The 23,939-nt window shown below is 38.5% G+C and overlaps 1 protein-coding gene across 3 annotated transcripts in view; it reads left to right on the top strand.

The window, feature by feature from the left end:
* The first annotated feature begins 1,013 nt into the window (after positions 1-1,013).
* Positions 1,014-23,939, top strand: part of Gosr1 (golgi SNAP receptor complex member 1) — a 37,244-nt gene continuing 14,318 nt past the window's right edge. Inside the window, exons 1-6 of one of the 3 annotated variants that reach the window (XM_090350508.1) lie at positions 1,014-1,092; positions 3,404-3,518; positions 10,460-10,547; positions 10,897-11,004; positions 12,703-12,794; positions 14,661-14,735. In XM_090350508.1, coding sequence (XP_090206634.1) covers positions 1,062-1,092; positions 3,404-3,518; positions 10,460-10,547; positions 10,897-11,004; positions 12,703-12,794; positions 14,661-14,735 — 509 coding nt within the window. In that variant the 5' untranslated portion in view covers positions 1,014-1,061. Of the gene's footprint in view, positions 1,093-3,403; positions 3,525-10,459; positions 10,548-10,896; positions 11,005-12,702; positions 12,795-14,660; positions 14,736-23,939 lie in introns of all 3 variants that reach the window. The other 2 variants (XM_090350507.1, XM_090350509.1) reach the window with 2 other exon arrangements.

Here is a 23,939-nt window from a genome sequence, read left to right as displayed (position 1 = left end):
ATTACAGGCATGAGCCACCTCGCCCAGCTTAACACGTCTTTTTATGTGTACAATGCATCTTCATCAGTTACCTCTTCCATCACTCTTCCCCCCACCTATATTATCCTCACTTGTCTCTTCAAAGCTCTCAGTTCAACTTCCACATGTATACACTCAGTATTAGATTGCATTTGCCCACCACTCTTCCTATATTTCTGTCTTCCATTTAGTCCCTAGATAGTTATTCAAACTTAAAGTGGTTTGACATCCTACAAATGGAGACCACAATGAAAAGAAAATTTGATGAAGAGTGTTGTTGATCTTTCCAAGAGAAATGTACAAGTGATTTTGTTGATATTGAAGTCAAGAGGTAAACTTGTATGCCTTGTTTGTAGCAATGAATTAGCAGTGATGGGAGGGGTAGGGGAAGCAAATCTAGAGCATTATTACAGTTCAAAACATGGTGTGGAAGCCAGGAAACACTTTCTTTCCGCCAGGGTTTTTCCTTTTTTTTTTTTTTTTAAGTCAACCCTGGATTCTATATAAAAGATGAATCAACATTCTTGGTTCAATAAAAACTAATAGAAAACTTTATCTGAAAAAGAAAGAGGGTTGAAATTCAACTATAGATACCAGAAAAGCTGCAGATGAAGAGTGGATGATGATGCACAGGTGGAAGTAGAATGGAGAAAAAGGCCTGTAACTGACAGTGAGGGAAATCAAGGCCCGTTAGAATATGATTTTTAGTGGCAAAGGCACTTGGAGGAAAAAAAAAAAAGAAACACAGAGTCTAGAGATAATAGAGATCTGGGGCACAGAAAGTAATTATGGGCCGGAAGAGATACATTTAGGAAGCCTCAGGAACTGAATCTCGAATCTTGCTAAACTTTTAAATGCTGTTAAGTTTCGAGTCTTGCCATTTTAATGCTGTAAAACAACGGTCTGACCGCTAGCTGGCAGTGTCTCTGGAGGCTATCGTATCCCATCGGCCCTGGCGCTCAGGGTGGAAAGGAAGCGAGGAGGTGACGCTCTAGGCCGCGTCGCCTCTATTCCCCGGTTCTGCCTGACGTTGGGCCACAAACATGGCGGCAGGAACCAGCAATTACTGGGAAGGTGAGGGTGAGGCCTCCGGGTGGGTCCCGCTCGAGTCGGAGGGACCGAGTGGGGCCGGGAATTGGGGAAAGGCGACAGAGGAGAGAGCTAGGTCTCGAGAGTTGCCCCGCCGAGGGGTGGAAGCCCCGAGGCCTGGGAACTTGAGGTGGGGGGGCGGCCTGACTGGATGGGGGTGAACGGGCCCGGGATGCGGGTCAGGCGGGAGGGGACCGGGCCGTGGAGGGGGAGGGCGTCCGAGTCCGCCGGAAGACGGGCCGAGGGACCGAGAGACTTGAACGAGACGTGTGTGGCTGCGAACTCCGGCCAGAAAGGTCCGGAGCCTCAGCGCTGAGGTCATGCCCAGCAGAAAGTGGGGAAAGAGAAGGAACTTACCAGTCCCGTCCATCCGGGAACTTGTAATCTCCCCGATCGAGTCTCCTTTGGGAGCTCCAAATGGAGAATTGATGGCTTGAGAACAGAAAATAACTTTACCTCTGCCTTGGGATTTAGGAGCGGTGGTGTTTTGTTTTTTTTTTTTTTTTTTAAGAGAAAAGTTGAGAGTGTGAAGTGTTACCGTACATTTGCTCCACTTCTTCCACCCCAGAAAGCCTGCCTGTAATTTGACGAGTGCACGTACTGAACCCCTGAAAATATATGGTCCAATCAAGTGAAGTCATATAAAACTCATCCCCGGAGCGTGATAAACAATGATTAGAGCAGGCCCGCCTTCTTTCAACTTTCTCGGTACTTGACTGCAACATAGAAAGTCCTCTCCAAATCTCTTTATCCTGTTGACCTATATTTCCACCTACCACCCACTGAAGCCTGAGACATGGGATGTTTTAAGTTCACCCATACTCGCCTATCGTATTTTTCAAAATAACTTCTCTGTGATGTTGAGAAGTGTGGTTGTGGTTGAAAGCATGCATCAGAACGCGTTTTTTTCCAAATATATTAGCTAGGATACACTTTAAAATTATGTACAGGTGGCGGCTGAGAACTTTATTACTAGTGGTTACACTATGGTTTTTTGAAATACCACCCTGTAGTAATTACAGCATGGCATCCTACCCGGTGCCAGGTGCTTTATGTATTTGATTGATTACTAATGCATTAAGAACCCTGAAGGGAGAGATTAAAAGCTAAAACTTTTTAAAAGCAGAGGTTCTTTGGTGTTAACTAGTTTGTTACTAAATCTTTGAGCCAAATGTGGCAGAGCTGGGATTCAAACTGGGATTTGATCTCTGGGCAAATATGCTTTGCTGTGTTGCTCTGCTTCCTACTTTTGATTACAAAATATCATATTCTTTACCCTGAGACATTCATATCCCATTTGTTCCTGTATTGCAGCCCTTATATTTTAACCTCCATGACTAAGAGTACTCAGATAGATAGATAGATAGATAGATAGATAGATAGATAGGAATAGGACAGACTTCCCTCCTTTATCCCCTTACATGCCAAACTACTGCGCCAGTTTTTCTGCTTGCTTGTTTTGTTTCTGCATTTATTTCTATTATACTTGTAACTCACTTTCTTAGTAAGACATTCCTAGTTCCACTTCCGTTTCTTTTCAATAACTTTAATGTCAATTTTAAACTGTAGTCCTAGCTACTCTACTAGTCTGTGACCTAGAGAACCATTCAAAACCATCCCAGACAGAAAAAGTCTGCAAAAACACATCTCCAATTAATCAGCAAAAAGCCAAGCTGCAGATGTGGCTTAAGTGATAGAACAAGGCCCTGAGTTCAAGCGCATGCACATGCATGCTCACACGCGCACGCACACGACAATTTTAAGTTGGGGGTAATTTTTCTTTATGGGTAAGAGATTGCTAAGAGATATTATGAAAAGAATTCCATTAACTTAGCAAAGTTTTGGAGCATACAGACTACAAAAGTTCTGTCAGAAACAGTGATGGCTTCTTATAAAGTTACTGGGTAAATTGCTGTGATGCTGGCCATTAACCATATTGATTTCCTTTGTGATATATATTTGCATTTTCCTTTTTCTGATCGAAGAATTTTTGTTATTGCTGGACAGTAGTTTAAGGGATGTTAGAGCATTTATTGTCTAGTGGTTTTGAGATAGAAACTGAAGATTTGCTACTTTCCGACTGCTGCTGCTTTAAACCGTAAACCCATTTACGGTTTAAATAAGTGACAAATTTTCTTTCTTGGGTTTTTGATATTCCTCTTAATACTTTACAGGAGAGAACTAGATCAAAGATTAAACTACGTTCATTTTCATGGCTTGATTTCTTGAGAATAGCTTTTTGCTTTTCATATATATTGACAGACTTTGTCTAATCACTTTAATAATTTTGTTAAAGATCTCAGGAAACAGGCCCGACAGCTAGAAAATGAACTTGACCTGAAACTGGTTTCCTTCAGTAAACTGTGCACAAGCTATAGTCACAGCAGCGCCCGAGATGGAAGACGCGACAGGTATAGGTACTACCACCTTCTGTCTCTTATGCCTTACACTATATGATTTTTTTAAAGCATTGAAAAAGTAAACTGAAATATGTAACTTTGCAACTTAGTCTGTTGGTGAATATTTTCTTTGCCAATGATTGTTATATTTTTAGTGACTTACTGAAATTTCTCCTAATTCTTTTTTTTTTTTTTTTTTTTTTTTGCCAAACCTGGGCTTTGAACTCAGGGCCTGGGCACTGTCCTTGGGCTTTCTCAAGGCTAGAGCGGTACCACTTGAGCCACAGCACCATTTCTGGGTTTTTTTCTATGTATGTGGTACCGAGGAATCGAACCAGGGTCTTTGTGCATGCTAGGCAAGCACTCTACCACTAGGCTAAATTCCTGGCCCTCTCCTAATTCTTAAAATATTTATTTGTGGTTCTTAGGCAAAGATTCTGATTGTCTCAGGAAAACGCTACTAGAGGCTCAAAGTGGGTTTTTATATATCAAAGAGTTTCTAGCTCAGTGTTAGGAAATGTGGCTGAATTGCCCAGTTAGGTTTTTTTTTTTTTTTTCCTCCCTCGGTCATAGGGTTTGAACTTGGTGTCTGAGTACTATCTCTGAGCTCTTTTGCTCAAGGCTAGTTCTCTAACACTTTGAGCCACGGCACCACTTCTAGTTTTCTAGTGGCCAATTGGAACTAAGAGTCTTACAGACTTTCCTGCCCCAGGTGACTTCAAATGTCAGATCTCAGCCTCCGGGGTAGCTAGGATTAGAGGCGTGAGCCACCAGCTCCTGGCTCCCATTTAGGTTTTTAAAAAAAAAATATTTTCTTAATTGCTAAATGGATGAAGGAGCTAGCCAAATGCAAAATATGTATACTGCTCTTCTGTTATTTATTCCTTTATAATGAATCTAATGTAACGTGTGTCCTCGCTGTTAATCATTGCAGTTATTTGTATCTTTGGTACTTACTTGAGGAACTAGTATTTTGCTATAGAGAATCTATGGAAAATACATTCTTTTTTACTCTTGTGCTTATTTTACATGATTTAAAATAAGTTCAGGGAAGCTGGGTACTGGTAGCTCATTCCTATAATCCTAACTACTCAGGAGGCAGAGAGCTGAGTATCACAATTTGAAGCCAGACGGGATAGGAAAGTCCCTGAGACTATTTTTTCACCAGACCTGAGGCTTGAACTCAGTGCCTGGGCACTGTCCTTGAGCTTTCTCAAGGGTAGCACTCTACCACTTAAACCACAGTACCACATCTGGCCTTTTCTATGTATGTGGTAACCAAGGGATCAACCCCAGGGCTTCATGCATGCTAGGCAAGCACTCTTACCACTAGGTCAAACTCCCAACCCAGTCACTGAGACTCTTATTCCTGATTATCTGCCAGAAACAGCCAGAAGAAAGCTATGGATTGAGTGATAGAGCACTAGCTTTAAGAGTACAGAGGTAGCGCCCTAACCCTGAGTTCAAGCTCCAGGACTGGCATACAGAAAAGAGATGTTTAAGACACTTGAAAGAAGAATATAATGGGCTCCCGTGTACCTGTTTCCCCTTTTAAGAAATGATCATTTTAGATTCAGTTGAAGCCGCTGATGTCATCTCACTTTCTCCTATTAATGCCATGTATGTGTATGTTCCTACAGATATGTTTATGTATGTATATATGGCATAGAAATAACATATTTTTATTATGCTTGTTTCTAGGCAATTCATAATATCCTACAGCAGTTACTTTGCAACTTTGTTTTTTATCTAATGTTTCTTGAAGTTCAGTTATACATTTACCTCCAGAATATTCATTTGCTATGCATACTACATTGTACAGCTGTTTAGGATTTAGTCATTCCATGGGGAGAAGTTTCTAACCTGCTTATTTCTACTAATAATAGCTGTCACAGTGTTTGCCATATTTTATGTACTGTACTGGAACATTTCCTAACACTGAAATTCAGTTATTGGCAAAAGTGTTGTTAATCCTTTCTTATTTTCATAACTTTTCAAAGATAAACATTGTTATCATTAGGCTATATTTCTGGCCCAAGTGTTCTTTACAAGTAAACTTATTTTGTGATTTCAACACTTTTGTCCTGAATTTAGGTTTCCCACTTGATTATGCTAGCGAGTACACAATTTTAAACCATATTTGCAGCTGGACATTCATGCCTGTAATCCCAGCTACTTAGAGACTATGACCTAGAGAATCACAGTTTGAAGCCAGTCTGGGCAGAGAAGCCAATAAGACTCCCACCTCCAAAGTAACCTGCAAAAATCCTACCTGAACATGTGACTCAAGTGGTAAAACACCAAGCAAGCAAGGAAGTTGATCACAAGACCCTGAGTTCAAACTCTAGTACCAGCCAAAAAACAAAACAAAAGAGATACATCTATTACATGATGCTTTTTTTTTTTTTCCCTTCAGGAGCTTAATGCTTCTTTTAATGGAGAAACTATACTGAAAACATTCCCTAAGAAGTTTTACAAATGGGACTGACTATGGAATTAAATAAAAAGTAAAACACTTCAGTTGTGAAGAGCAAGATCCATTGTACAGGACTTAAAATGTAGCTTTATGTTAGAGCAATTGCCTAACATGTTCAAGGCCTGGGTTCAGTCTCAGCACTGAAAAATAGAGGAGGGCAGGCAGAGAGAAGAGAGAAAGAAAAGATTTAGTATGCAAAGTACATTTTAAAGTGTTTTTGTTTAATGCTAGGTTATAAGCATGTCACAGTGAGTAAAGTCAGCAATGACCAGAAATTTTCTTGTGGGAATCCTTCCTTCTTTCCAAATCCTGCTGTTGTAGAGAATGTATTTTGATCATTTCCCTGCATTTATATACTGTTCTAAGAAGGGAATAACCAGTAACGGAGGTTGCTCCAATACTCCTTCACTCAACAAATATTTACAGACAATCATCATGTACCAGGTAGTAGGTGTTTATCTGTGACAGTTTCCTTCCTCCGGCTTACATTCTGCTATCCCATGTGTGGTTTTTTTTTTTGTTGTTTTTTTAATTTTACATATGTTATATACGTGTTTTATATATTTTAATTTTAATATGTTAACATACAGAGCAGTTTTTTTTTTTTTTTTTTTTTTTTTTTTTTTTTTTGCCAGTCCTGGGCTTGGGTTCAGGGCCTGAGCACTGTCCTTGGACTTTCTCAAGGCTAGAGCTCTGCCACTTGAGCCTCAGCACCACTTCCGGCTTTTTTTCTATGTATATGGTACCGAGGAATCAAACCTGGGTCTTCGTGCATGCTAGGCAAGCACTCTACCACTAGGCCAAACTCCCGGCCCCTATACATACAGAGCAGTTTTGCATGGACATATTTTTGGAGCTAATTCTAAGACTTTGACTTGACTGTGATATGTAACTAGAAGCTGGACTTATACTGGCAATCATAGCTACTTGGGAGACTAAGATCAGGAGAATCATGGTTTAAGGCCAGCCTAGGCAAAAAGTTTGTTCTAGACCCCTATAACATCCAGTAAAAAGTTGGACACAGTCGGCTGGGAACGTAACCTAGTGGTAGAGTGCTTGCCTAGCATGCATGAAAGCCCCGGGTTCAATTCTTTAGTACTACAAACATAGAAAAAGCCAGAAGTGGTGCTGTGGAGCTCTAGCCTTGAGCAAAAAGTATCCAAGTACAGTGCCCAGGCTCTGAGTTCAAGCCCAGGACTGGTGCAAAAAAAAAAAAAAAAAATTGGACACAGTGACCAGAAATTTGATCTTGTGGTAAAGTGCTTACCTCGCTTGCATGAATCCCCGGATTTGATTCCTGGATACCACATATACAGAAAAAGCTAGAAGTGATGCTGTGGCTCAAGTGGCAGAGCACTAGTCTTGAGCAGAAGTGCTCAAGGACAGTGCCAGGTCCTGAGTTCAAGCCTCAGGACTAGCAAAAAAAAAAAAAAAAAGTTGGACACAGTGATGGATTGGATATCTGTTACCTCAGCTACTGGGAAGCATAAATAGGATCATGGTCCAGGCCAGCCTGACCTACACATGATATGCTATTCAAGGAATAACTAGAGCAAACTGGATTCTGGGGAGTAACATGACAAGTAGCAGGGCCCTGAATTCAGACTCCAGTGCTGAAAAAAAAAAAAAATCAAATATTTATTGTCGTATTTCAGAGAAGATAAAATTGGGATGTTTGAAGAAGCAAACCTTTAGACCTAGTTGAAAGATTTCAAAATAAGCAGGTATTGGTTGCTCCTGCCCATAATCCAGTTTACCTGGGAGGATACAAGTGTTACATGCCTGTCATCCAACTGTATTGAAACACTTATAAGGCAGATCAAAGTCTAGGTATATGCCTAGACAGGAATCAAGACTTTATCTCAAAAATAACCTACATTTAAAGGGCCAGAGGTATGGCTTAGTGGAAGGGTGCTGCCTACAAAGTATAAGGCCCTGACTTCAAGCCCCATGCCTGCCCCCCCCCCAAAAAAATCTTTACTAAAGCCTGGTGTAGTGGCTCATGCCTGTAATCCCAACATTCAGGAGGTTGAGGTGAAAGGATTGAGACTTCCAGGTCAGCTTGGGCAACACAGCAAGTCTGTCTAAAACAGAAAAGGGAAGAAAATCAGTAGCTACTCTGACCATTCTGCTGCTTTTTATTGCTGGGAAACATATAAACATATAGTATATGAGGTACTTTCTGGTGTTGAACTGATTATTGGATTTGTTTTTCTTGCCACACTTCTACAAGATTATTAAAGGACAGATGCGGCCTTCAGTAAGATTGGAGAACATGATTATTGGGCATTTGTCTCTGTCCAAGTAACTTGTCTGTATTAAGATGCTTAGATGATAATTCCACTTGGGGAAATTGGTGAGGAATAGCTTTTTTTTTTTTTCCAGAAAAGTCTACAGAAACTTTGAGGACATGGAGTTTTAGTATGAATATCTTGAGTGTTTCACGAAAAGAGTTGAATTTTTTACTAATCTGATAATTTTTAAAAGTTTAACGTGTTTTTACAAAACGAGATGATTACATGTCGTGAATGGCACTGTAGAGGGTTAATATTAAAATGTGCTGGAGGGCTGGGAGTTTGCCTGCTGTTAAGAGTGTTTGCCTAGCATGCATGAAGACCTGGGTTTGATTCCTTGGTACCACATGCATAGAAAAATAGAAGTGGTGCTGTGTCTCAAATGGTAGAGCTCAGGCCCTGAGCTCAAGTCCAGGACTGGCAATAAATAAATAAATGTAAATAAGAAATGTAAATAAATATGCTGGAGGTGGCTGGCTTTATTGTTTGAGTGCTAACTAGTTCATTCTAAAGCATTTCAGTCTCAATTTTATTCTTGATAAGGATGATGAAAAGAATTTAAGGAATCATAATTTTGGAAAATAAAAACTTGAAAAATACTGGGTACTAGTGGCTCATTCCTATAATCCTAGCTACCCAGGAGGCTGAGACCTGAGAATTGCAGTTCAAAGCCAGCCCAGGCAGCTAAGTTTGTGAAACTCTTATTGCCAATTAACCAGCAATTAGCAGGAAGAGTTATGGCTCTTGTGGTAGAATTCTAGCCTTAAGCAAAAGAAGCTCAGGGACAATGAGCAGGTCCTGATTTCAAACTCTAGAACTGGTGCCAAAAAACAAACTACCACCAACAAAACACCTTGAAAGATTATTTCTAACAGGTTCCATAACAAAACTATTATACATATTTATAATGCCTTCTTTTGTAAGGAGTTTATAGTTTCCTTTTATGTTACATTTTTAATGAAGTTCATCATGGCATTTCCATATATGTATATTATGTACTTTGATATTTTGTTCCCAAATACCCTCTTCCCTTCCTGTATCACGGATCCCTTCCTCTTGCTAGATATTCTCCATTCTGCTTTCATGTCTTTTTGTTGTGGTGGTGGGGTTTGAACGAAGGACTTGACCTTGGTAGCTATTATTCTACTACTAGAGCCATACCTCCAGTCCTTTTGGATCCATTATTTTTATAAATAGGGTGTCATGATCAGGCTGACATAGATGAAACCCCTCCTATTTTTGCTTTCTACGAGGCTGGGATGACACACACACACCACGGCTCTCAGCTTTTTATTGGTTGAGATGGTATCTCTGGACATTTTTTCCTAGGCAGGCTTTAAGCCAATGGTCTTTCTGATCTCAGTCTCCCAAGTAGCTAAGATTATAGACATGAGTCAGTATACCTGGATGTTTTAGAAATTTAAATTCCATATGTAAGAGAAAAAGTGTAACCATATATCTTTCTGGATCTAGTTTGCTTGACATGATACCTAATTCTGTCATTTTTCCTGCATTTTACATAATTTTGTTCTTTATGATTGAGCCAAACTCCATTGTTTAGTTTTCTTTTACATCATTTGTTCTTTAAATTTAGGATCTAATTAGACAATTAAGTTACTATCACTTGGGAAACAGTAAACAAGCATCATATTCAGTTATTTATTTTGTTGGTTGGGTGGGTGTGTTTTTGTTTTTGTCTTATTGTTTGCCAGTCTTAGGGCTTGAACTTGGCCTGGGCATTGTCCTCGAGCTTCTTTTTCTCAAGACTAGCACTCTACCATTTGAGCCACAGCCCTACTTCTGGCTTTTTCTGGTTTTTTGTTTGTTTATTTCTCTCCCGAAGAATCGAACCTAGGGCTTCATGCATAGTAGGCATGCTTTAAGGCTTAGGCTTACCTAGAACTTACTCTGTGATCAGGCTGGTCTTGACCTCACAATTTTCCTGACTCAGCTGCCAGAGTGTTGGGATTATAGGTGTGTACCATGTTTAACACATTCAGTTGTATTTTATGCTATACTTAATATTGAAGAATATATGATTTTATAAGAAAAGTTTTATAAAAATCATAGTTTCCAAAGAGTTATAGGAAATGTTTATTTGATCTCTTTAAGAATGATTACCTTTTTAAGAGTGTTTTAAACAACTTGAGTAATGAATGAATTTTAAAAATTTTTTCTTTTAGTTCTGATACAACACCGCTTTTAAATGGATCAAGCCAAGACAGAATGTTTGAGACAATGGCAATAGAGATTGAACAGCTTTTGGCAAGGGTAAGTGCTTTCTGTGTAATGGCTGCTCTGCTTGTTATCGAGTACTTGCTAGCTGTAGGACTGCATTATATTAACGCAGATATGTTTGTTGAAACCATCCATTCAAGATGTGCTTCTTCCAGAGCCACTGGAGGTTTTTTGTTGTTGTTGTTGTTTTTGTTTTTTTTCTCAGCCATCTCCATGTTATATGGCTGTTATTTTAGCCTTTGTGGATTATTTAGGGGAAATGTTGAATTTTGGATTTGTTTTGGTTTGGGTTTATTGTCTTGTGATCTGCCAAAAGGGCATATAGGCAAATAATTTACTTTTAGGTGTTTATACTGCTTTCTAAAATATTTTTCCTTCCTAGCTTACAGGGGTAAATGATAAAATGGCAGAATATACCAATAGTGCTGGCGTCCCCTCCTTGAATGCAGCACTGATGCATACGTTACAACGACACAGAGACATACTACAGGTAAAAAAAACCAAAAAGATACGTTGAAAATGAACTGTGTGGGGATGGGAGGGAAAACCTGGGAGAGAACAAGGGAAGGAGTGAATGAATGTACTCATTACCTGAATTATTGTAACTATCACCCCTCTGTATATCATCTTTATAATAACAGTTTAAGGACCAAACAGGGCCAGGAGTTTTGCCTAGTGGCCTAGTGCTTGCTTAGCATGCACAAATACCCAGGTTTGATTCCTTAGTACCACATACATAGAAAAATCCAGAAGTGGTGCTGTAGTTCTAGCAGTAGAGCTCTAGCCTTGAGAAAAAAACCTAAGGACTGTCTCAGGCTCTGAGCTCAAGCCCAGGACTGGCAAAAAAAAAAAAAAAGCCCGGACACCCGGCTGGGAGTTTAACCTAGTGGTAGAGTGCTTGCCTAGTAGCATGCACAAAGACCCAGGTTCAATTCCTTGGTACCACATACATAGAAAAAAAAAGCTTGAAGTGGTGCTGTGGCTCAAGTGATCAGAGAGCTACCCTTGAGAAAGCCCCATGCACAGTGCTCAGGCCCTGAGTTCAATCCCCAGGATATGCAAAAAATAAATAAAAAATAAAAAAACCAAACAAAACCCCAAAAGGAACCAGTCAACAAAATGATTTTTTTTAAGCCCCAATACCAACACATACATATTGGGTACATGTACATGAATAAGATATTTTATCTAATACAGAAGTTTGAGTATCAGATTAAAAGCTAATATTATGGTTAATGGAAAAGCACAAAAAGCATTCCCATTAAAGGAAAAAGCAACACAACCCAAGGATGCTCATTATCAGCACAGATGTATAACATAGTTGTTCTGGTATTTTGGGGTGGTATGATTAAGCTAAGTATGGGGAGAAGGAGAGAGAAGGGAGAGATTAGGAAGGAAGAGACAAAATTCCTATAATGTAGCAAAATAAGATGATTTGTCTGGTATATTCAAGAAAATTAACTAAACCCGGGCACTGGTGGCTCATGCCTGTAATCCTATCTACTTAGGAGGCTGGGATCTGAAGGTCATGGTTTGAATCTAGCCCGGACAGGAAAGTCTATGAGGTTATCTCCAATTAATCACAGAAAAAGCTGGAAGTGGTGTTGTGGCTCAAGTATTAAAGTGCTAACCTTGAGAGGAAAAAGGAGCCCTGGGACAGCCTGCAAGCCCAGAATTTGAACTCCATTACTGGCAAAAAAAAAAAAAAAGGAAAAGAAAAAAGAAAAGGAAGGGGAAATTAACTAAATAAAAGCTAAAAATAAATTCCATGAAATGATAAGTTTACATTTTCCCTACATATAAAAAATGACCTATTAAGCCGGGCGTGATGGCTCACGACTGTAATCCTAGCTACCCACGAGGCTGAGGATCAAGGTTCAAAGCCAGCCCGGCACAAAAGGACCTGAGACTTATCTCCAGTTGATCTCTAGAAAATGGGAAGTGGGGCTTGGCTCAAGGATAGGGTGGTAGCCTTAAGCTGAAGAGCTCAGGGACAGCGCCCAGGCTGAGATCAAGCCCCATGACCCACACACACAATAAAATTGTCTATAATTCTAGGTCTTAACAACAGGGTACTAGAAAATAAGGATGGTATTTTGAAATTTGTGATGTGATGACAAACCACAACTTGTTTGAGATGAACATACATAATTAACTTCTATTGAGACTGGATATTGATTTATTGCAGGATTACACACATGAGTTTCATAAAACCAAAGCAAATTTTACGGCAATACGAGAAAGGGAGAATCTTATGGGATCAGTACGAAAGGATATTGAGTAAGTTACTTTTTATGTTATTTGTAGATTTTTATATTTTTAAAAAAGATAATATATATATCTGTGGTTAGCTGGGAGTGTGGCCTAGTGGTAGAATGCTTGCCTAGCAGGCATGAAGGCCTGGGTTCAATTCCTTTTGATTCCTCAGTACTACATACACAGAAAAGGCCAGAAGTGGTGCTGTGACTCAAGTGGTAGAGGGCTCGCCTTGAGAACAGCCCAAGAACAGTGCCCAGGCCCTGAGTTCAAGGTCCAGGCCTAGCCAGAAAAAAGAAAAGTCAAAAGGAATATGTCTGTGGTTAACAACCAATTGATTAGTAAAGCCAGGATTTAGATCTCAGGGTTTCTAATTCCCATTTCCCTGTTCTTTGAATGTTGCTGCTACAGTACAGTCCTAATCTTCTTAGATAGTCCTTGTTGACCCTAGTGTCACCAAGTACTCCTGCTAATCTTTACTTTCCTGTCTTAATTCAAAGTCCAGCTCAGATAATACGTTCATGAATTCTCTGATCTGTACCCTAAGAATTTTTGCCCATAATTGAGTTCTCCATGTTTACTTCCTGATTATCACCTACCTTTTGCTCCTCCCTTCAAAAATCAGACATTTGGGCAGGTATTAATTCAGCCTTTACTCTAGTTCTGAGATGTTGTCACTTTCCTGCCACTTCCCTGTGCTTTGTACCATGGCACTGCCTTTCACCAGTCCTTCATTTCTTTTTTTTTTTTTTTTCTTTTTTTTTGCCGGTTTTGGGCTTGGGCTCAGGACCTGAGCACTGTCCTTGGGTTTTCTCAAGGCTAGACCTCTACCACTTGAGCCTCAGTACCACTTCCGGCTTTTTTCTATGTATGTGGTACCAAGGAATCAAACCTGGGCCTTCATGCATGCTAGGCAAGCACTGTCCCACTAGGCCAAACTCCCAGCCCCCAATCCTTCATTTCTAACAGCAGCACTGTCTCTATAGTATTTGTTCAGTTAATTAATTTTTTTTATTTATTTATTGCACCAGTACTGGGGCTGGGCACTGTCACTGAGCTTCTTTGCTCAAGACTGGAACTCTGTGACTTAAGTCAGAGCTTTATTTGCAGCCTTTTGGTTTTTAACTTGAGGTAAGAGTTTCACAGTCTTTCCTGGCTTTGAATCTCAGTCTTCAGATTTCAGCCTCCTTAGTAGCTAGGATTACAGGTGTGATCCTCCAGTACCTGGCCAGGTAATGAATTTTTAAAAATTTCTTCTCCCTTACTAGTTGGAATAAGAAAAATGAAAATATTCATAGTAGTAATAAAAAATTTAAAAAATTTTGCAAATACTGGGGTTTGAGTCTAGGGCTTCATACTAGGCAGAAGCTCTGGTACTTGAGCCACAACTCTGGTCCTTTCATTTTTGTTGTTTTTTTTTTTTTTTCTCCACTTTTTTGTGTAATTTTAATGTGCTGGAGATTAATACTGAGACCTTTCACTGCATGTCAGTGTTCTTAGCTATCACTTCAGTGGATATGTGACATGGACATGCCCAGCTGCAGAGAGGGAGAGAGGGAGGAAAGCACTCCCACTCCATGGGATGTGTGCTAATCGGCCTCCAGGTGTGCTTTCACCTGGAGCAAATGAAGGTACACCCAAGAGAGAAAGAAGACATTATTGTTGCTTAAGAATTTGGGGACGATTTGGATGAGAAACTGTAAAACTTAGGTCTAAATTAAGAGAAACATTTGTATTTATAGTAGCAGTTTTAGAAAGTTAAAAACATTTTTTTTATCATTCAAAAGTATGATGATGTAGTTTGTCCTCTTGATGTCACCATGGCAGTTCCTTAATCTGGTTGTACAGTATCTTCCAAAAGTGTTCTTAATTTTTCTTAACCTGTTTTAGGTCGTATAAAAGTGGGTCTGGAATAAACAACAGGAGAACGGAACTGTTTTTAAAAGAACATGACCACCTCCGAAAGTAGGTATTTTTTGAGTATATTTTTGAGTGTCTGCATTGTGGTTTGTCATGCTAATTCTCCTCATGGCTATTCTGCAGAAGTGGGATTGCAGTGATTCCTAACATAATTAGGAAAGATGGGATGCTTTTGCGTGTTTCACTTCCCAGGTGTTATCTCTAATATGTTTTCTATTGCCTTAATATATTCTCTTTAGTAAAACTATTCTCAATGCTTTTGTATATACTACTTATAACTAACAATAACAATAGCAGTTAATTTATGTCTGAATGTTGTTACTAACATACTAAAAAGATTTATAAAGGGTAAATAAGTAGGCTGTGTATCAAATCTAGAAAAAAAAATTCTGCCATTTCCAAAGAAAATACCTAAACCCTTATGTATGTATTTTAAAACAAGTCATTGTTTCTTTGTTTTGTTTTGGTCATTTCTATAGATTGAGGGCCCTTGTGCATGTTAGACAAATACTCTGCCATTGAGCTACAGCCACAGCACACTGCTTTGTTTTGTTTTATCTTCCTGCTTGTATTTTGTTGTATAACTTAAGGATCAGAAAATTACTTACTCTTAACTCAGCCTATGAGTATTTGATTAACTTGTACCCATGATACTGTTAGGCATAATGTTGATAACTACTACTGAATTTCATGAATTAGTCATGTCATGTGAGCTTAAGGTACTGTTCAACTCACCTGCCTTTAAGGATTACCACTTTAAATGTCAGCTATTAATATCAGAGCACAGAAAAGACAGAGTATGGTAATGTATTCCTATAGTGTCAGTGAGAAGGATTGCTTTAACCCACAAGTCAAGACCAGCCTGGGTAACGTATTGAGACCCTGTCTATACATATACCACACACACATAAACAGGAGAGAGGAGAGAGAGAAGAGGGGGTGAGGCTGGGAGTTTGGCCTAATGGTAGAGTGCTTGCCTAGCATGCACAATGACCCAGTTTCAAGTCCTTGGTACCACATACATAGAAAAAGCCGGAAATGGTGCTTTAGCTCAAGTGGTAGAGCTCTAGCCTTGAACACAGTGCTCAGGCCCGTGTTCAAGCCCTGGGACTGGCAAAAAAAAAAAAAAAATAGAAGAGAGAGAGAGGGAGATCTTTTGTGTATGTATGTGTGATGTGTGTAGTGCTGAGAATTGAACACAGTATTTCATCTTGTTAGGAAAGTGCTCTGTTGCAAAGCTATACCCTCAGCCAGTGAAGGTTTTTTTTTAAGGAACCCTTATACTTCCAGTGTTGGAAGTAGTTATTACTCTTTTACTTTGCTGAATGTTACCAGCTGGCACAAGGGGGCAGTCTTTCCTAGAGTTTAGTTTATAGTCATTTACAACTTTGTAGTTGATTTTATATTTAACCAAGAACACTATAAAAAATAAGCATTGCATCCAGAACTACAGTGATACAGGTGCAGAGTAATTTAAAGGTTATAATATTCAAACAGTATAAAATAAATTAGATTGTATTATGTTTGTATTATTTATTATCAGACAGGCAGATGTGGCAATACATGCCCATAGTCATCAAGAAGCTGAGGCAGGAGGCTCACAAGTTTGAGGCTGTCTTGAACAGTAATTACTGTTTCTGTATTATTATACAGTAATACAGAAAACCCTTTCTCAAAGAAAAGAAAGACTAGTGAAACAGAAATGTAGTAGTTTATTTTTTATTTTATTTTTTTTGCCAGTCCTGGGCTTGAGCTCAGGGCCTGAGCGCTGTCCTTGGGCTTTCCTCAAGGCTAGTGTTCTACCCTGAGCCACCGCACCACTTCTGGCTTTTTCTATGAATGTGGTACGGAGGAATCGAACCTGGGTCTTCGTGCATGCTAGGCAGGCACTCTACCACTAGGCCAAACTCCCGGCCTGTAGTAGTTTATTTTTGCAAGAATAATTTGAAATTGAAAATAGTATACCAAAATGATCCTTTATGTTCTGCTATCCTTATGTCATTATTTCAAAATACATTATACAGTATATTTTATTAAAGGAATTTGCAGGACGCTTTATATTTTTAATTATTCAAAGAAAGCTAAGGATTTCATAGTCATTTTATAGGAAAAAAAAACAGGCAGGCACTGATGGCTCATGCCTATAAATCCTAGCTACTTGGCAGGTTGAGATCTGAGGATTTCAGTTCAAAGCCAGCCTGGGCAGGAAAGTCTGTGAAACTCGTGTCTCCAGTTAGTCGCAAGAAAACTAGAAATGGAGCTGTGGCTAAAGTGGTAGCGTGCTTGTAAAAGAGCTCAGGGGCAGCGCCAAGGCCCTGAGTTCAAGCCCCACTACTGGCAGAGAAAGAGAGAGAGTGAGAGTTGAGGGAGGGAGGGAGGGAGAGGAAGAGAGAGAAGGAGGGGGAGGGAGGGAATAAGAAAGAAAGAAGCTAGTTTAAATACATGTTTATTAAGTAATTTGCTTGTTATAAAAACGATGAGAAACCAAAGTAAAACATTTTTTGTGTGTTCCTGTGGTGGTTCACAGCTTGGACACTTCTCTTAGCTTTTTTCACTCTAGCGCTTAAGCTACAGTTCTACCTGTTTTTTTTTTGATAGTTAGTTGGAGATACGACTATCTCAAACTTTCCTGCCCAGCCATGCCTCAAACTGTGATTATTAGAGATCAGCCTCCTTAAGTACCTAGGGTTGGAGACATGAGTCACCAGTGCCTCACTCATTTTTCCATTTTTGTTTAATCAAAGTACAAAGTATCCTGAAACACTATATAGATATTTTTTCTTATGATAGATAGATATGTAGATAGATCGATAGATAGATAGATCGATCATCATTCTTATGGGAAAGCTTTTTCTTCATCCTGTACAGAGAGAAACTGAGACAAGATGAAATTAAGTGGATTGTGATCATTTAATGAATTCTAGGAATTGTTAAGACTAAAAGCAGAGACTTCACCGTTGCTCTCAATATTAGAACACAGAACATCTAAAGACATTAAAAAAAATTACTATTTAAAAAAAATAAATTACGGGGGCTGAAGTTTGGCCTAGTGTTAGAGTACTTTCCTAGCATGCACAAAGACCCGAGTTCGATTCCTCAATACCACATACATAGAAAAAAAGCTGGAAGTGGTGCTGAGGCTCAAGTGGTAGAGCTCTGGCCTTGAGAAAGTCCAAGGACAGTGCTCAGTCCTGAGCTCAAGCCCAAGACGGGCACAAAAAAATTTAAAAAATTTTTAAAATAAATTACAAACATGAACACCAGTGGCTCATACCTATAATCTAGCTACTCAGGAGGCTAACATCTGAGAATTGTAGTTAAAGGCCAATGTGGGCAGAAAGTCCATGAGACTCATCTCCAATTAACCATCAAAAAGCCAGAAGTAGAGCTCTAACTGAGTTCAAGTTCCAGGGCTGGCACAATGAATAAATAGATAAATAACAAATCACTTGCTGGATAATATAAGATTACAAATGTGTTTACAAAGTAATATTTAAAATATCTTCTGCCTTTTAAGTGTTTTATTTCATTTGCTAAGGGCTCTGAGATGTTTTCCCCCAAATTAACTTATTTTAAATAATAAAAGGCCAGGAATGGTGGCTTGTACCTGTAATCCTAGCTACTCTGGAGGTTGAGATCTGAGGATCAAAGTTTAAAGCCAGCCCAGGCACAAAAGAACCTGAGACTCTTATCTCCAGTTAACCTCTAGAAATTGGGAAGTGGGGCTTAGCTCAAGGGTAGGGTGGTAGCCTTTAGCTGAAGAGCTCTACCACCCCTTTAAGTAAAAAAGAATATATTCATTTTAGGGTAAAAGCTTTTTATAGAGTATTGTCACATTTCCCCTCTAGTGTGTCTCACTAATAACATATACAGAAACACTGTCAGATGCCCTTAATAACACGAAGGTTGAGCTGGGAACATGGCCTAGTGGTAGAGTGCTTGCCTAGAATGCACAAAGACCTGGGTTCCATTCCTCCATACCACATACATAGAAAAAGCCAGAAGTAGCCAGGCGAGGTGGCTCAGGACTATAATTCTAACTACTCTGGTAGCTTGAGATCTAGGATGGCAGTTCAAAGCCAGGTTGGCCGCTAAAGTCTGTGAAACTCTCATCTCTTAATTAACTACAAGAAAAACTGGAAGTGGTGATGTGGCTCAGGTTGTAGAGTGCTAGCCTTGAGAACAGCCCAAGAACAATGCTCGGTCCCTGAGTTCAAGCCCCAGACTGGCAAAAAAATAAATAAAGTAATAATCTTTTTATGATTTTTCTGTAAGTCTAAAATTATTTTGAAATAAGATATTAAAAGTTATCTTTTGTAATGTTAGGGCTTTTGTAACTCCATATAATGATCAACTAGCAAACTAAAATTGGCACAAAAATATTACAGGGCCTGGAGTTTGGCCTAGTGGTAGAGTGGTAGCATACACAAAGACCTGGTTCGATTCCTTGGTACCATATACCTAGAAAAAAACCAGAAGTGGTGCTGTGGCTAAAGTGGTAGAGCCCTAGCCTTGAGAAAACCCAAGGACAGTGCTCAGGCCCTGAGCCTAAGCCCAGGACTAGCAAAAAACAAAACAAAAAAACCCTACATTTACAAGTTTTCCATTGATGTCCTTGTATATATTTCAAGATCCATTTCAGACTCCCATGTTCCACTTAGTTATCATGCTTTCTTAGTCCCCTCTAATTCATGACAAAACTTCCTAACTTAATTTGTCAGGAGGAAACATCAGACAACCCCTAATTGGGAAGTGTTAAGTGTTATAATCGTGACCCCATACAATTTGGAAAGAAAACCCAGTATTACCATTTTTAGAGCCATTATATCAAGGTATAGAGCATGTCCATATGTCTTATTCAAGCTGTTAAATTCAATTTCTTGGCTATGGTGATGTCTGTCAATTTTCTCCACAATGCTGTTTGCCTGCTGTGGATTTTTGTAATTCTTTAAGAAGAGCTGGGTTTTAATCATTTATTTTATTCATGAATTTATATCAGCATAGATTCATAAATTAACTGAATTTAATTAAGCTCGTGTGTGTGAGTGTGAGAGAGAGTAGGGATTAAATTCATTGCTTCCTAGGTAAGATGGAGCACTGTAATTATTTTTTTTGTTCACCATGTTCATATTTAGCCATTGGAAACTCATTTAGGTTGGCTTCTATTATTTTATATCTAATTATTTTGTGAAACAATAGACATAAACAAATAGATGTATATTCTGTGAACCCCAATGTAGAAAACCTGTTTTATTCATTACTCACCGCATATTTATTGACTGCACAGGTTACAAGGCATAAACACCTACACAAACATTACACACATGTGAAATCTAATTTTGATGATTGTACCATACCCTGCAAACTGGTTATAATTATAACCGGTTAGCTTTTGCTTTGCCAAACAAATTCCCCATGAAGTTTCTTTTAAAATTTTAGATTCTTTTATATTATTTAGTCTTTGGCAAATAGCTCTCATTTACAGATGAGGAAACAAGAGTCATACAGGATGTAGGTCACAGGCTCATAACTATTTAATGCATAGCTCTTACTAAATGTACATTTCCTAACCTATTTCCATATTTGTCTCACATCACACACTGCCTCCCCTGTGAGTTGCTCCTTTAAAATTTGATTTTCATTGTGTTAAGGAACCAGCTTAGCATAGGTCATTTGTTTTTTTACAGTTAACCTAATTTTATTTATGTTTGCCTTGGGATAAGGAAAAGGTCATTCAGTAGAAACTTACAGTTAAGACTGTAAATGTTTTCATGAACTACTCTAAAACTACCATAATCATTGATGTACTTTAATCACTTGAGTGTGAAATGGATTTTGTTGGGAATTAAAATACCAGTAGCTTTTCATTTCTTTCAAAAACAAATAACATGGCTTCTTGGCTGTTTTTTCATATTTAAGATGGAATAGTAGCTGTTGTCTTGTGCTGTATGATTATGAGAGTGAATGGCTGTAGGATTAAATAACTTTAGAAAAAGCACTCTGGGAATTTGTTTTAGATAAATTTTCAATTATACAACTATTATATGAAGCAAGTTATTCTTCAACAGGTTACAGTACTTAGTTGAGAATGTTTTTGTTGACTGTTTAATATACAATTCTAATGAATAATAATGTGATGAAATCCTAATTGTGTTAATGGACTATGGCTATATTTTAAAATATAAGACCTTTATAAGAAGGAATCATATGCTTCCCATTAAATACTGATCAGGTATAGTATCTGTGAATGGAATAATAGACTCCTTGCATCCAAAGATACTTACATTAGATTTCTCCACTATTTAGGAACCCTTATGATTCATGACATGCAGTTTTATCACAATAAAGACTTGAATGTTTTATGCTATAGAACAGGTGTTGAGGAAATCACCTGGCCAATAAGTAAGCCTCACTCCAGTTTGGACAGTAGTATTTATTCTTCAACTTCTCTTTAAACTTCATACTGTTTGTTATTTTCATGGTACCTACCATGAAATTATATACACACCACATATATATTCTTTGTGAAACATTACCCCAATAAGAAAAAAAACATTATAAAGGTAATGGTTGTGAAGTGGTTCTCAGACAGCAATGTTCTAAAGTTGAACATTGGGAACTATGAAAGAAATTACAGGTTACTTCAAACTATATGGTTTGAAATATGCAAATACCTTTTCCTTTTTCTCCTCTCCCTCCTGCCTCACCCCCCAGGCCTCCTGTGGTGCTTTTGTTTGAATTTGCCTTTTGTTTGCTAGGTAGACAATCTTACCACTTAAATCACATAATACCTAGCCTTTTTTGCTTTAGTTCTTTTTCAGTTAGGGTCTCAAGTTTTTGCCCAACCCATCCTTGGACCCTGACATTCCTGTTTGTATCTCCCACATAGCTGGGCTGACAGAAACGTATCACAATGTTCAGCTTATTGATTGAGATGGTTTTTGTTTAGGCTGGCTTTGAACCACAACCTTCTCTATTTCTACCTCCTAATAGCTGGAATGATAGGTATGAATCATTGTTCCTGATCTTAAAATATATGCTTACCTAAACCAGGAATTATTTATATAATAGAAATTGAGTTTTTAGCTTACGAGAACTTTGACTCTTTTATTATACATTATTCCATTTGTGTGGTATTTTAAGATTCCCTGTCAAAGATTTATTTGCTCCTGACATTAAAATAGTTAAGCAAAATGACATAGTTAGGAACTTTAATATTGAACTAATTTTTTCTTCACTTGCAGTTTGTTTAATTCAGTAGCACAATCAAGTCTGTCTTCATTTAGCACATAACTTTGTTAATAAGAATGGAAATGAGAGGCCAGGAGCTTGGCCTAGTGGTAGAGTGCTTGTCTAGCAGGCACAAAGACCCAGGTTCGATTCCTTGGTACCACATACATAGAAAAGAGGCAGAAGTGGTGCTGTGGCTCAAGTGGTAGAGTTCTAGCCTTGAGAAAGCCCAAGAACAGTGCTCAGGCCCTGAGCTCAAGGCCCAGGACTGGGGGGAAAAAAAAAAGATGGAAATGAAAGTACTCTTAGTGAAGCATTTTGTCATTTTGTCTCCCCAGTGGTATCATGTGATAAGGTCTGCTGTGACATGATATGATAAGTTGCCTGTGGAAATTTACAAATGTTATTCCAGTGTTCGCCTTGTTTGATACACTTCTTTAGTACAAGAAGAATCTGTGGGCTTGAAGCATGGCTCAAGTGCAAAGTTCTGAGTTGAAACCCCAATACTGAAAAACAAAAGTATTTGTTACTTATATATTCATTTATCAGGCATTTAATGAGTGTTTTGTGTGTGTTAGGTATTGTACTAGACACTGGGGATTCCAAGATACATCAGACTCAGTCTCTACCCCTGGGAACTCATTCCATTTAGGGAAAGTAAACAATAAGTAAGATGGTCCCTGAAATAATGTGTTTTTCAGAAATATTAAGTTAGAGTCTATGAAAACAACACTTGTAAACCTTTAAAATTTAAACCATTTTTTCCTTTCAGTGTATAACTCAATATCTGGTATATCTAAAGTACTTATTATATTCTGGGTGAATTGTTGAGAATGGAGAGGAACTGGTTTTGCCCGCGTGTTTGGGTGGGATGGGAGATGCTTCACCTGACTCTTAAGCTGAACTTGGAAACGTGTAAGTTGTTTATGTTTAGAACAAGAGAAGGAGATCCCAAAGAAAGTATTAAAGAACCTTGATCTAGATCAACTGTATGTCTGTATGCTTCTCCAGTGTACAGGTTTCTTTGTTTATATTATCTCTTTTGAGCCTTACAACAATTCCATGAGGTGAATTATACAGTCAGATCCTCAAACCTTGATCAGAAGCCAGATGTAAGTTTTAGTGATTGCTATATGAGGAAATTTTTTTCTTTTTTTAAATTTTATTAAAGAATTTATTAACATTGATTTTTACATCATATTTCAAATGACATGTTTAACAAACAGTGTTCAAGAAGGGAATCTATACAATCACAGGCTCTTAATTTCTAGAACATAATCAAAATTAGGCCAAGGGTTTGTATATCATAGATACTTATTAATCAGTGTAATAAAACATTATGTCTATGGAGTCATAGGTTTTTATGTCTATGTAGTTATATTTCCAATACCATGTCCATAGCATTGGGTATGTAAATATTGAGTCCTCTCTTGTACTGTTTGGATCTAATATCCATATATTAAGGATACCATGCTCCTTTTGTTCCTTTGGTCTTGACTTGTCTCACTCAACATGATTCGCTCTAGATTCATCCACTTCCCTGTGAATGCCATTATTTTATCTTGTCTGTTGGCTATGTAGAATTCCATTGTATATATATGCCACATTTTCTGTCTCTATTCATCTGCAGTAGGGCATCTGGGTTGTTTCCATTGCCTGGCTGTTGTGAATAGTGCAGAGATGAACATAGCTGAGCAGGTGTCCCTATCATATCTTGGGTTATGATGTTCAGGGTAGATGCCCAGAGTGGTATGGCGGGATCGTAGGGAAGGTCTATTTTCAGTTCTTTAAGAAACCTCCACAATGCTTTTCCAGAGTGGCTGAACTAGTTTACAATCCCACCAACAGTGTAGTAGGGTTCCTATTTCTCCACAACCCCGCCAGCAACTGTCATTGTCTGAGTTCAAAATCTTGGCCATTCTTGCTAGGGTAAGATGATATCTTAGGGTTGTTTTTATTTGCATTTCCTTTATGACCATGGATGATGAGCATTTTCTCATATGCTTTCCTGCCATTTTA

This window comes from Megascapheus bottae, chromosome 17 (genome assembly GCF_031878675.1).
Source record: "Megascapheus bottae isolate mThoBot1 chromosome 17, mThoBot2.hap1, whole genome shotgun sequence".
NCBI lineage: Eukaryota > Metazoa > Chordata > Mammalia > Rodentia > Geomyidae > Megascapheus > Megascapheus bottae.
Note: the sequence above shows the minus strand (reverse complement) of the source record. Positions and strands in the feature narration are given on the sequence as shown.